General features: G+C 36.1%; 1 protein-coding gene and 1 long non-coding RNA gene across 2 annotated transcripts; one reads left to right on the forward strand and one right to left on the reverse strand.

The window, feature by feature from the left end:
* Window positions 1-1,084: 1,084 nt before the first annotated feature.
* On the reverse strand, window positions 1,085-2,813 carry LOC141670815 (uncharacterized). Its single transcript, XR_012554759.1, has 2 exons — window positions 2,267-2,813; window positions 1,085-1,362 (listed from the first exon to the last, which is right to left on the reverse strand). It is a non-coding gene; the product is annotated as an uncharacterized LOC141670815 (long non-coding RNA).
* Window positions 2,814-5,098: 2,285 nt separating this feature from the next.
* LOC141672536 (G-type lectin S-receptor-like serine/threonine-protein kinase LECRK3) lies at window positions 5,099-7,969 on the forward strand. Its single transcript, XM_074479150.1, has 2 exons — window positions 5,099-6,508; window positions 6,724-7,969. Exons 1-2 carry the CDS (start codon window positions 5,137-5,139, stop codon window positions 7,803-7,805), a joined length of 2,454 nt encoding a protein of 817 aa, XP_074335251.1. The 5' UTR covers window positions 5,099-5,136; the 3' UTR covers window positions 7,806-7,969.
* Window positions 7,970-13,860: the final 5,891 nt, after the last annotated feature.

Below are 13,860 nucleotides of genomic sequence, written 5' to 3' on the forward strand. Positions count from 1 at the left end.
GATTAGCGCTTGCTTTTTCTACGCTTTCATGTTGCGTCAGTCATAATATGCATGTTAGACTCATAACCCTCCGGTAAAAACCTCCCCATCATCAATTGTTTCATCCTTCGTCATGTTCAAACGTGTTTCTTCATTTGTTTCTCCGTCTGTATAATAAGTTTATCCCGCCATATAAACCAACACTCTTTAACATGATAACTACCACCTTCACCTGCTTAATCTCAGGTACACCCATAATATCAAAAAAAATATCAATGTAACTATGCCTCTTTAAAAACTCCTCTACTCCCAAAGTCCCATAGAATAAAGCTATATTGGCCTTTGCAATATAATTATTATTATTATACCGATTAGCTGTATTTGCGTTCGATCCAGAATTCTCAACAACATAATATTTTTCGCCTCGAGGGACTAGATTCCTATCTTCTCTTTCACCTCTACGTTGCTTCTTCTTGTAATTCAATTTATCCGTCAATGTAGTCGTCCCGTTTGTCAAAGCATTGAGAGTCGCGGTAATTGCCGACATAACCTCTTCAAGATCTTATTTGATAACTGGTTTTCTCATATTGAATCAATTAACGAAAAGACAAGATAAGCCTTCCCTGATGCCAACTAACGCAGCACGGAAGCGGATAATAAGCAAGTGTTAATCCTCGTAAGGACTCTTACACGAGAAATCATTTAAAACCACCTTGAATCCACAAGGCCAACATTTAATTCACAAAGGTTTTTTTGAATACACAAGTAAGATAAAAAAGAAAAACTCTTAGATTTTAATTTCAATAAACGATTATTTATATGTTACTCCCTCTGTCCCTCTCAATTCTTTACATTGGGGGCGGGGGCTCGACACGCACTTTAATGCTCTTATTAAATGTAGTTGTATAAAAAAATTTCAATTTTTTTTCTTCTAAATAAAAATATAATGTTCAAACTTTTATACAAAAAAAAGAAAAATTTAAAAATAAATTACGGAAATATATATTATAGTTGTCTTAAAATGCGTGTCAAGTTCTGGCAAAAAAAATGTGTGTTAAGTATGCGAAAAAAACTGTAAAGAAATGAGAGGGATGGAGGTAGTACATCATAAAATTATTTATATAGGAATGAAAAATACTAAAACGAAATAAAAATTAATCCTAATTAAAAGCAAATAATATTTAAAAGTAGCGTGATCATACGGACTTGAGCATGAGCATGCAATATCTCTCATTTTGTCCTCGAATATTTTTCAGTTTTGTCATGTTCATGCAGATATTTTCAACAGTGTGACCATGTAGTCCTCGACGCGATCATATCTCTCGATCATATCTGTGTTCTTCTTGCATTGATCACACTCTCAAATAGGCACCGAAAATCCTCCTGCATCAAGTATTTGTCAAAAATAGGCTCCCTTCCCATGCTTGCATAAGAGTCTTTTTACAAAATGTTTGTTCAAACTGTAGCACATATATTTTTTAAGAACACACTCTGAATGTTCATGAATATATTACGAAAGTCATGCTATGCAGGTCAACTGGCGAAACAGGCAATATATGAAATTTTAATGGAATAATAATAATAATAATAATAATAATAATAATAATAATAATAATAATAATAATAATAATAATAATAATAATAATAAATGTAGATAGATGTAAACATAGAAAGAAAAGAAGAAGAAGAAGAAGAAGTAGAATATGATTATCTTATACGTTGTAGGAAATAATATAATTGTCTTGCTTATTAGCCAATACCAATGACAAACATATGAAGTTGAAAATTCAAAAATAAAATTCAAGGATTTTCGTAGGGCTGTTCACTAACCGAGCTGTTTGCGAACAAGCTCGGGTTCGGCTCGTTAAGAGCTTGTTCGGCTCGGCTCGTTTAAGAACTCGAGTTCGAGCTCGAACATAAAAATATGTTCGTTAAGCAAAACGAGCTCGAGCCGAGTTTAAGTATGTTCGACTCGAGCTCGGCTCGAACTCGACTCGAAATTGTTCGGCTCGAGTTCGGCTCGTCAAAACTCGAAAAAAATCACATTTTCTGAATTTTTGTAATTATACTTACAGATCATAATTTAGATAGATACACATGGAGATGAAGAGAAACGTGAATAATGGTAGTTTACATTCACAACCAAATCAAAACCAAAACAAATATCTTCTAACATATGTTTACAAGCTCTTCACTTCTTCATAAAACCCAGAATAAGCCGTACTTTGTTGATAAAATCTCGAATCATAAATCACAATTAATTAAAATTAAGGAAGAGGTAAGTTACCTGCGGTGATTGCAGCTAACACCCATCTTAACAAACAATAGCTTGAAACTGGGATTTGGAATGGCAGGGACAGCAAGGGGTGGTGAGGTTGGGGGCTGTTGATTTTGATAAGATCTGTTTATGTTATCGAGGCAAGTAAAAATGGCAAAATAAGAACTAACAGATACAAGCTTAGTCTGATACATAACATGGTTGGGCTGAAATTAAATGCTTAGAAAATTGGTTTGGGCTTCAATTGGTTAGTTTGGGCCAACCAGGTTGCTTCCCTTTTTTTTATTTGTAAACGAGCTGTTCGGCTCGGCTCGAACTCGGCTCGGCTCGTATTTGTTCGCGAACAAGCTCGAGTTCGGCTCGTTAGTTAACGAGCTCGAGCTCGAACACGTATTTTTGTTCGATAAAGAAGCTCGGCTCGGATCGGTTCGTCAGAAAAAAAATAAAAGCTCGGCTCGTTTACGTCAAAACTCGGCTCAACTCGGTTCGTGAACAGCCCTAGATTTTCGCAATAAAAAGACAACACAAGTCATTTTCTTCATTAATTGCACTATTTCAAAAACAAAAAGATGCACTAGACTTTGATCAAAAATGTGACAGAACGTCTCTTCTGGAAAAGCTGTCTTCAGTTGTCGCATATGATAGCTTCCCTCCATGTTCCGCCAACTTTCCCTGAAGTTCCTGAGCTTAAAATTGACCCCAAGTCTTCCATTAACAATGAATGACTCTACAAAGCAAGTGGCCTACCCAGACATTGTACAATACTTAGAATGTTATAAGTAGTACGAGTCTCTTCTGTATTCAAAGTGAAGTACATAACAACTTCCAAAGCTCGGAAAATCACATTTCTCAAGACTAATATGAATTAAGGTCAGTAAGTAAGTTGAGAGAACTGCATTCCAGCTCCAAAAATAGCTTTTCAAAACGAGTTAACCCAAAGTCTACAAAGCAAGTGGCCTACCCAGACATTGTACAATAATCACGTATTTCTAAAAGAGTTATCAACTTATCAAATGTTACTTCAAGATAATTTTTCCCAAAGCATACGTAGTAGTAGATCAATCATAAGGATTATTAAGGACTAAATTGTTTGACAGAGTCACATTAGACACCAGTTGTAACTAACAATTATTGTTTGATGCCTACAAGACCTGTATTTTGAGTTCTCTTTAGGAGGGGCAACCAAGAAATTCAAGAACATGAATGACAGACCATTGATCATAGCTTATGTGCATAATGCTTTTAGAAAAAACTAAAAGTTCGTCGAAGGGCCTTGAAAAATCTTCTTAAGCTTTCTATTGGAAACAAAATAAATGATTCTGTGAATTTTATAATCGTCCTCCATTTCAAAGAACAAAGAGGAAGAGTATCACATTCAGAAGTTTCTAAGTAGATCCTACCAGTCCTTCCCAAACATTACTAGTCTACTGCCCAAACATTACGTAGAATTAAAATCCCACCAATAAAACAGTCATCTTAAGTCACCGCCCAGTACACAGTTGGGTCTTGCTCTGTCGGGAAAAAAGCCAAAAATGATACGCAGTACAATGAAGAATAATTGCTGGTATTGCCCCAAGCATACGCAGTAGTAGATCAATCATAAGGACAAAATTGTTTGACAGAGTCGCATTAGACACCAGCTGTAACTAACAATAATGGTTTGAAACCTACAAAACCTGTATTCTGAGTTCTCAACAAATGTTGGTGGTAATAACTTGTAATTTGTCATTTACTACTGTTCTCAAGAGGTCTCAGCATGGGTTTTGAACATGAATGGCATTTGTGGACATTCGACTCTGGGATTGCATTTGTTTTTATATATACAGTAGGTAGAATAAAATTGCACTGGGATTGATAAAAATAAGAGAATAAATTGAAAATTTTGGTCATAAATTTGCACTGAAACATAAACAAAAAAAAAGATCAACACCATAAAATTTAGAACACTTGATGGTCAATTATCTCTTTGTTCCTCTTCTGCTGGTGTCTGCTACATAATATGTAGCAAGAAAGAAGATCTAAGATTAAACTTGGCTCGTCTTTAACCCTAGTAAAGACACCTGCAGATTACTAACTTAAACATATAGTAAAGTTAGTTAGACGTAGTAGAGGTGTTCACTTGGTTGTTTATTTATGCAGAATTTTAAAAGGGTTATTCGTCGTTTGATTCCAGAGTGTTCTATGCAGGAATTGTTATCATATACTATATTTATTGTAGCATAAGATTCAATTTTTAAAGTTACATAAATATCAAAAGATAATCTTTTTTAGATGCTATTTTGATCATGTAATTTCAACCCGATTAACGGAAATAAGAATGAGATTTTAATATAATACTCCGTCAGTCCCGATTTATCTGGTCAGTTTGATTTTTTGCGTAATTTAAGGTGTATTGACCGCGTAACTCCGTCGATTATTAATTTTCAAATTTTTTTGTGAATTTTTTTTAAGATTTGAATTTTCATTTACAAAAAAAAAAATTAAAAATAATCAACGAAAATATTTGATCAATGCACCTTAAATTACGTGTAAAAGTCAAACGAAAAAATTAAATTAAGACGGGGGAGTAATACATCAGAACCTTATTCACGTTCCTGATAATGGGATTGAAATCTCACCATCCATAAAGAAATTTCATATTTCAATAATTTTAATAATTATTGTGAATTTTTATTACTGTTAAAGTTAACGGAACCCCAAAATGGTTCTTAAAAGAAATTATATCTGTAAACTAAAGTTAAGCAGAAGTTGACTTCAAGTCATCGGACTGGTCCAGTTGGCTATTTCTGAGTAGTAGACAATGGAACTGGTATATAATTGTTAAAATAGCAAGAGCAACAACACAAACAATTATAATATACATTATCATACACTTCATCATGACCACTTCTTTGTTTGGTCATCTTCTTCTGCTTCTTGTTATGTTGTACACTATATTATATAGTGTAGAATCTCAAAATAGTGGATCTATACCATCATATAGTGAACTGACGCCAACAGGAAACTCGTCTTGGTTGTCACCTTCAGGCTTATTTGCATTTGGATTCTATCCGGAAGGCGAAAATAGATACAGGATTGGAATTTTCCTTGCTGGACTTCCGTTTAACAAGACTGTAGTTTGGACTGGCGGCCGAGATTATGAATCTGTGTCCGACAATGCAACCTTGCGTTTAACTCCGGGGGGTCTCATCCTCGAACAAAACTGGGAGTTAAATGTTTTTGAGGTTGGTCATGATAAAATTCTCTCTGCTTCCATGCTGGACAGCGGAAACTTTGTGGCCTATGGTTATTATGATGACGTAATGGTGTGGCAGAGCTTTGACAACCCAACGGACACCATGTTACCAGGTCAGAAACTTATGAAGGAAAAAGAACTAGTTTCTAGCAAGTCGGAATTCGATCATTCCTCAGGAATATTCAGACTCAAAATGCAAAGTGATTTTAACCTTGTACTATACCCCAAGGGGAGTGCTGATACAGCCCAGAACGCGTACTGGGCCACTGACACTCATGGTGCAGATGCAGAAAATGTGACACTGAATCTTGATCCTGATGGGTCCCTTTATTTGCTTGATGAACCAGCAGAAAATGTGACACTGAATCTAGTGGTTGCCCCTTCCGAGGAACAGAGATTTTATCTCATGAGAATCGATTCTGATGGTATCCTTCGACTGTATTCCTTAAGTTTGGATGGAAAGGGCAACAGCTCATCAGTTGTATGGCAAGCTACAACTGACAGATGTGCACCCAAGGGATTATGTGGCCAATCCGGATACTGTAGTCTTGATGATAATTATGAACCTAAATGTGAATGTCCACCCGGATACAATTACATCTATCCTGGCAGACCGACTGCAGGCTGTGAGTTAAATTACACTACTGCTAGTTGTAATAACTCTGAGAGCAAGATCCGATACAGCATGAGTTCACTAAATAATACCTACTGGGACAATAATGCAGAGATGATTTATCACGAGGCAAAAGTCAAAGAAGATTGTGTACAAGCTTGTTTACAAGACTGTGAATGTGTAGTAGCATTTTTTAATGACGACGAGTGCAGTAGACAGAAAATTCCATTACAATATGGAAGAACTGATAGGTCTGATTCTAACATTGCCTACTTCAAGTTAACTCAGCCGCCGCCGCCTCCACCGCCGTCTCCGCCGCCGCCGCCGCCGCAGAGAAACCAAAATATCTATATTGCATCTCCACCAGACAAAAAGACAAATATCATTCCAGGTCTAACTACAGGTAATTGATCATTTCATAATAATAGATATATGAAATTATATTTTCAGATTGCTTTTGCATGATGCAACATGGTTTAATACTTAATATTAGTATATTAATATAAGATCCTCCTAAAAGCCTTATTGTGACACCTCGAGGTTTTACCCTTAACAGTTAAGAATATGATCACAAGCCTACAAACTTTATTTAATGAGATGTATTGTGTTTGTTTGTAGGAGTTGGAGCTGGCTTAGTTGTGATTGTTGCAGTTCTCGTGGTCTCATACTGGGGAGTCCGTCAGCACCGACAAAAGCAGCGCATAAAGCTTAAAGAAAGCTGTTTTAAGAAAAATGGTGGTATAATGCTGCAACAGTTACTATACAAATCTGATAGTTCTGCCGACAGAGCCAATATATATACAGAGGAACAGCTAAAGGAAGCTACAGATAATTACAATGAGAGCAATGTCATTGGTCAGGGAGGTTATGGCACAGTTTATAAGGGACTGATAAGTAATACACATGTTGCAATCAAACGGGCTAAAGTAGTTGATCGAAGCCAAATCGATCAGTTTGTAAATGAAGTGGTCATACTTTCACAGATAAATCATCCAAATGTTGTAAAGCTCTTAGGTTGTTGCTTGGAAACTCCCGTCCCTTCACTAGTCTATGAATATGTCACAAATAATACACTCTACTACCATATACATGATGAAGTCTGTGCCTCATCAGTGCCATGGGATATGCGCTTAAGAATAGCCATAGAAACAGCTGGAGCACTCGCACATATGCATTCAGCTCCTGTGCAGATCATACACAGGGATGTCAAGTCAGCTAACATACTTCTAGACGATGAATTCACTGCAAAAGTATCTGATTTTGGCATATCAAGGCTGTTTTCTCTTGAACAAACTCGTATAGCCACACTGGTTCAGGGGACTACTGGGTACATAGACCCTGAATACTTCCATTCCGGGATTTTAACACAGAAAAGTGATGTTTACAGCTTTGGAGTAGTCCTTGCAGAGCTTTTAACTGGAGCAAAAGTTGTCTCATTCAGCAGAAAAGAGAAGGACAGAAACCTAAGTATGTATTTCTTGTCTGCATTGGATGATCGACTATACGCGATACTTGAACCCCGGGTGAGAAATGAGGGGAATGCAGAGCAGCTTAGAGGTGTGGCGGAGTTGGCTAAAAGATGTCTGAGAATTGAAGGAGCTAATAGACCTACAATGAAGGAAGTTGAAGAAGAGCTTGTGCAGTTGAGAGAACTTCGGTTGAGATTTACCAAATATAGAAGGCCGAGAGCCATCACTTGATGAACTTTCAGGGTTATGATAGTAATGCAATTAATATGTGATTTCTATAGTGTGACAAATGCCTGAGAAGTGAGAACTAAAGGTTTATAGTGAAGTATGTATGTCTAATAAGAGAAGGCATGTTTGTGTCATATTTTAAAATGTATTTGCTATCATTTCTATTACATTTCAACTTTAGTTGTCTAATGAACGCATTCCTATTAATGTCAAATTATGTCAAACTGAAGTACAATATGAAGGCCGTTATAAATGTTGATTGAAAATATTAGTTATGTTTAATGTATATGAAGTATAGGAGAATAGAAGATATGTAGAGAAAGTTGTATATAATTTCATTAGCTAAATGAGCTATTTATAGTAGGTGGTTTACAAGTCTTACTAAGTAAGTTATTCGAATCTTATTCATTAAGTATTGCAAGTCTTCCTCGATAAGATTTACAAGTTTTTCTCGATAATCTTTACATGTCTTCCTGATTAAGTTTCTTTCTTAAGATCTGTGCAAGTCTTCTTCAGCAAGATTTGAGAGACTTCCTCGATACACTTTAACAATCACTTTATATTTATTCAAATATTTTAACAGTCCCCCTTGATTGTCAAATACGAGTTATTGCAAAGATTGACTGCCTCGTTAAAACCTTGCAAAAAAAACCCAGTGGGATAAAAACCTTGAAGAAGGAAAAAGAGTACAGCCTTCCCTGAATAAAATGTCTCACATTTTGACATTTTGATGTAGCAAACTTTTTAACCTCCGCATACACATATTATTTATCAGCTTCTCAAATGTTGATGTAGGTAGTGACTTTGTAAGTATATCCGCCAGATTATCGCATGAGCGAACTTGTTGGACATCAATATCACCATTTTCTTGAAGTTCATGAGTGTAGAAGAATTTTGGCAATATGTGTTTTGTTCGATCCCCTTTAATATATCCTTCCTTAAGTTGTTTGATGTGTGCCGAGTTATCCTCGAATAAAACTGTAGGACTGTCTGAAATACTTGATAATCTACATGATTCTCCAATATGTTGAATGACCGACCTTAGCCAAATACATTCTCTGCTTGCTTCATGAATTGCTAGTAACTCTGCGTGGTTTGATGAAGTTGCAGCCATAGTCTGTTTTGTAGACATCTAAGAGATAGCAGTATCACAATATGTAAATAGGTAACCTGTTTGTAATCGCCCAAAGTGAGGATCTGACATGTATCCAGCATCTGCATATCCAACTAGCCGTGATCTTGAATTGTTTGAAAATAATAGTCCAAGATCGATTGTCCCTCAAAGATATCTGAATATATGTTTGATTCCATCGCAATGCCTTTTATTAGGGTCAGAACTAAATCTTGCCAACAGGTTCACTGCAAATGCAATATCAGGTTGTGTGTTGTTTGTAAGATACATGAGAGCGCCAATTGCACTGAGATATGAAACTTCAGGTCCAAGAGTCTCTTCATCTGTTTTCTGGGACGGAAATGATCCTTTTCAACCTCGAGTGATCGAACAACCATTGGTGTAGTTAGTGGATTAGCTTTGTCCATGTAGAACCGATCAAGAATCTTTTCAGTGTAGTTTGATTGATGAACAAATATTCCTGAAGATCAGTGCTCCACCTGTATACCTAAACAAAATCTTGTCCTTCCAAGATCTTTCATTTCAAACTCATTTTTCAAATAGTTAGCAGCATTAGTAATATTTTCAGTAGTACCGATAATATTCGAATCATCCACATACACAACAATAATAACAAAACCAGTTGATGATCGTTTAATGAAAATGCAAGGACACACTTTATTATTAACATATTCATCATTCAATAAGTATTCACTAAGCCTGTTGTACCACATACGACCAGATTGTTTCAAACCATACAATGATCGTTGTAATTTAACAGAATATTAATGTTGAGGCTTAGTGTCCTCAATATTTAAGGCCTTCAGGAATTTTTATATAAATATCACTATCAAGTGATCCATATAGGTATGTTGTCACAACGTCCATCAAACGTGTTTCCAGTTTTTCCATACAAGCCATACCCATTAGAAAACGAAAAATAACTCAATCCATCACAGGAGAGTATGTTTCCTGGTAATCAAAACCAGGTCTTTGAGAGAATCCCTGGGCTACTAGCCGGGCCTTATATCTCACAGTTTCATTTTTCTCATTTCGTTTTCATACAAACACCCATCTATTTCCGACGGGGACCACACCAGCTAGTGTTTGGACTGCAAGTCCAAATACATTTCTCTTGCGCAAGGATTGCAATTCTTCTTGAATCGCAATTTTCCATTTTGGCCAATCATCTCGGTGTCGACACTCTTCCACACTTTGTAGTTCAGGATCGGAGTTCATAATAATATCATATTCCACGAAAAAAGCATATACATCATCAATCTCAATACTCCCACGATTCAGTAATTTCGCGTTATGGACATAATTCATTGAGATCTCATAGTTTTCAGGTACCTTTGCTTCTGTGGAAGCATTTGCCACTTCTAGGGCATGTGTCACTTCTGGGGCAACATTCTCTTCTGGAGGCAATCCCACGTCTGGGAGTTTTGTTACAGCCACTTCAGGGGCTTGAACATCTTCAGTAGGCAATACCACTTCTGGGGTATTTTCAGAAACTTTTGCCACTTCTAGGGCAATTCCAATCAATTTCTGTTTTCGTGGTACAATATCTTTTGCACCAATAGGTCTACCACGTTTTTGGCGTGGCTTTGAATCACCAATAAATTCCGCTTAAATTGATTTATTGCCAGGGATTTCAATCCTGGCCGGAGCATTAACAACAGGTATATATGATTTCACAATATTTCTAGAATAATTAAATGCATCTGGCATTTGATTAGCAATATTTTACATATGTATAATTCTTTTAACTTCAGATTCACATTATTTAGTACGCGGATCAATAGCATTTAATTTTGAGGCATTCCATGATATTTTTGAATTTAATTTATGCAGAATTTTATCTCCCCCTAATATAGGGAACATAGATTCATCAAAACGACAATCACCATACCGAGCAGTAAAAATATCACCAGTTAATGGTTCCAGATACCTTATAATAGACGGAGAATCAAAACCAACATATATATCAATTCTTCTTTGAGGTCCCATTTTAGTTCTTTGTGGTGGTGATATTGGAACATACACAGAACAACCAAATATTTTTAAATGAGATATATTATGTACTTGACCAAGAACCAATTCTTGAGGGGATTGTTTGTGGTAAGCAGAAGGACTTATTCTAATTATATTTGCAGCATGAAGTATTGCATGACCCCAAACAGATATAGGTAACTTTCCTCTTAGGATTAAGGGGCGGGCAATAAGTTGAAGTCTTTTAATTAAGGATTCTGCTAAACCATTTTGTGTATGTACGTGAGCTACCGAGTGTTCAACTGAGATACCTACTGACATACAATAATAATTAAAAGTTGCAGATGTAAATTCAGCAGCATTATCTAGTCAGATTGATTTAATGGGATGGTCAGGAAATTGAGCTCGGAGTTTAATTATTTGGGTAAGTAATTTGGTAAAGGCTGTATTTTGGGTTGTAAGTAGACATACATGAGACCATCGAGTTGACGCATCAATTAAAACCATTAAGTACCTAAATGGGCCAGAAGATGGATGAATAGGACCACAAATGTCACCTTGAATTCTTTCTAAGAATTTTAGGGACTCAGTTTGAAGCTTAACTAGGGATGGTCGGACAATCAGTTTTCCTAAGGAACATGCTGAACAATGAAGTTCATCTTGGGATATTATCTTTTGAGTTTTAAGAGGATGTCCCATAGAATTTTCCACGATACGACGCATCATAGATACTCATGGATGACCGAGTCTTTCATGGCAAAGGGAAAGTAGTTTTGGGTCTATGACTTTGGGGATGTTGACACTCTGAGATTTAAGAACTCGTATACTCGTAACATATAATCCTAAAGAAACCGAGTGGAATTTTTCCAAGACCCTTTTATTGTCAACGGTATTTGAGGTGATGAGAAAGTATTCTTTTTCATTCTCATTAGTAGTTTCAACGTGAAACCCATTAAGACGGATATCTTTAAAACTCAGTAGCTTTCTAGTTGACTTGCTAGAGTATAGAGCCTCTTGTATGTGTATGTGTGTTTTATTTGGTAGAAGAAAACTAGCTTTCCCAAAACCTTCTATTATATTTGATGTACCCGATACCGTCCAGACATGTGAGTTGGTTTTAGTCAACTGTGAGAAGTATTTCTGACTCTGTAAAATAGTGTGTGTGGTTGCGCAGTCAACAATGCATATATCTTCCATCTCTATACATATATAAATGAAAAACATTTGTATTAAAAACACACCGAGTACATAGAACAACAACATGAAACAAGTATATAAAATGAGTACACAATGGAAATAAGTAAAACACAAAGGAAATAAATAAAGCAAGACAATACATATGAAGTCTAGTCGTCTAAATCATAATAAAGATTAGCACCAGTGTCTATTTCATTTGAGGCCTCATTGACTGGTTCATTAACTAGATTATAATTAGCGAAGTTGGTTTCTACTCTCTTTCCATTATTCCTTTTGGATTACTCGTAGAGATCAACAAGATGTTTGGGTATGCGACAAGTATGTTGCCAGTGCCCCTCAGATCCACACCTATGACAGATGTCTCGGTTCTCTCCTTCTTGGGGTGCCTTTCTTCAATTTGGCACTTCACGTTGCCATTTCTGGTGGCCATAGTTGTAACCATCACGTTGCCACTTCAGGTGGCCAGAATGATATTGATTGCGAAACCGACCACGGAAATTTCCACGTCCATGGTTTCGTCCATAACCCCATCCTCCTCTATGCCCTTTTCCACGGTCATTCTTCAGGAATGACGTGTTATGTACTTCAGGTAACTGGGCAGAGCCTGTGGGACGTATCTAATGATTTTTCAGTAGTAATTCATTATTCTTTTTAGCCACAAGAAGGAGAGATATCAGCTCGCCATATTTCTGAAGTCATATTTCTGAAAATTCCGCTCCCTATATTGTTGAGCTAGGATCATAGTGTTGGGGTGAAAGGTTGAGAGGGTCTTTTCAATCATTTCAGCATCAGTAATATTTTCACCACATAAATTTAATTTTGAGCTTATCTTGAAAAGAGCAAAATTATATTCAGTTACAGATTTAAAATCCTGTAACCTCAAATTAATCCAGTCATATCGGGCAGATGGCAAGTGAACAAATTTCTAGTGATTAAATCTATCCTTGGGATTATTCCAAAGGGTGAGTGGGTTTTTGATAGTGAGGTATTCAGATATTAGATCTTCGTGGATGTGATGTCTAAGAAAGATAATTGCTTTTGCATTTTGTTCAACAGTTGGGATTTTTTCCGGGTTAATAGTATCTTTTAGGCCATTAGCACTAAGGTGTAATTCTGCATCAAGGACCCATGATAAATAATTATTCCCCGAAACATCCGAGGCAACAAACTCTAATTTTGCAAGATTCGCCATTCTGAATAGATTTTAAATAAGATATAATATGTCACATAATATTTAAACAGGAAAGTTGAAATAATAACTTCATACAAAAGTTACGATGACATAGCCAGCCAGAAAACTTTTGATTGTTACTTGACGGCAGCGCTATCTTTATAATAGTATTACTTGATGGAAGATCCATCTTTATAGTATTATTTGACGGCATAGCCATCTTTATAGATTTCAATCAATAACATAAATAAATATGTAATACTAATTAGAATAAAATGAGTAAAAGAAATCGTACCTCTTTTATGAAATAGTTTTAGTTGATAGAGACTCGTGGGTCAAAAGCTCTTTCGAGAATAAAGTTCAGTTGGCAGAGACTCGTGGGTCAGAATAAGTGGTCGCTCTTTCGAGAATAAAGCTTCAGTTGACAGAGACTCGTGCTTATAACGTGCTATAAACCTTAACTGAAAATATTAGTTATGTTTAATGTATAGAAAGTATAGGAGAATAGAAGATATGGAGAGAAAGTTGTCTATAATTTCATTAGCTAAATATGTTATTTATAGTAGTTGGTTTACAAGTCTTACTAA

This window comes from Apium graveolens, chromosome 7 (genome assembly GCF_009905375.1).
Source record: "Apium graveolens cultivar Ventura chromosome 7, ASM990537v1, whole genome shotgun sequence".
In the NCBI taxonomy this organism is placed as follows: domain Eukaryota; kingdom Viridiplantae; phylum Streptophyta; class Magnoliopsida; order Apiales; family Apiaceae; genus Apium; species Apium graveolens.

Bases quoted from the DNA above. Each gene is read 5' to 3' on its own strand.
- LOC141672536 (XM_074479150.1), top strand. From the start codon at position 5,137: ATGACCACTTCTTTGTTTGGTCATCTTCTTCTGCTTCTTGTTATGTTG. The intron at 6,509-6,723 runs GTAATTGATCAT...GTTTGTTTGTAG, and splicing joins CATTCCAGGTCTAACTACAG to GAGTTGGAGCTGGCTTAGTT.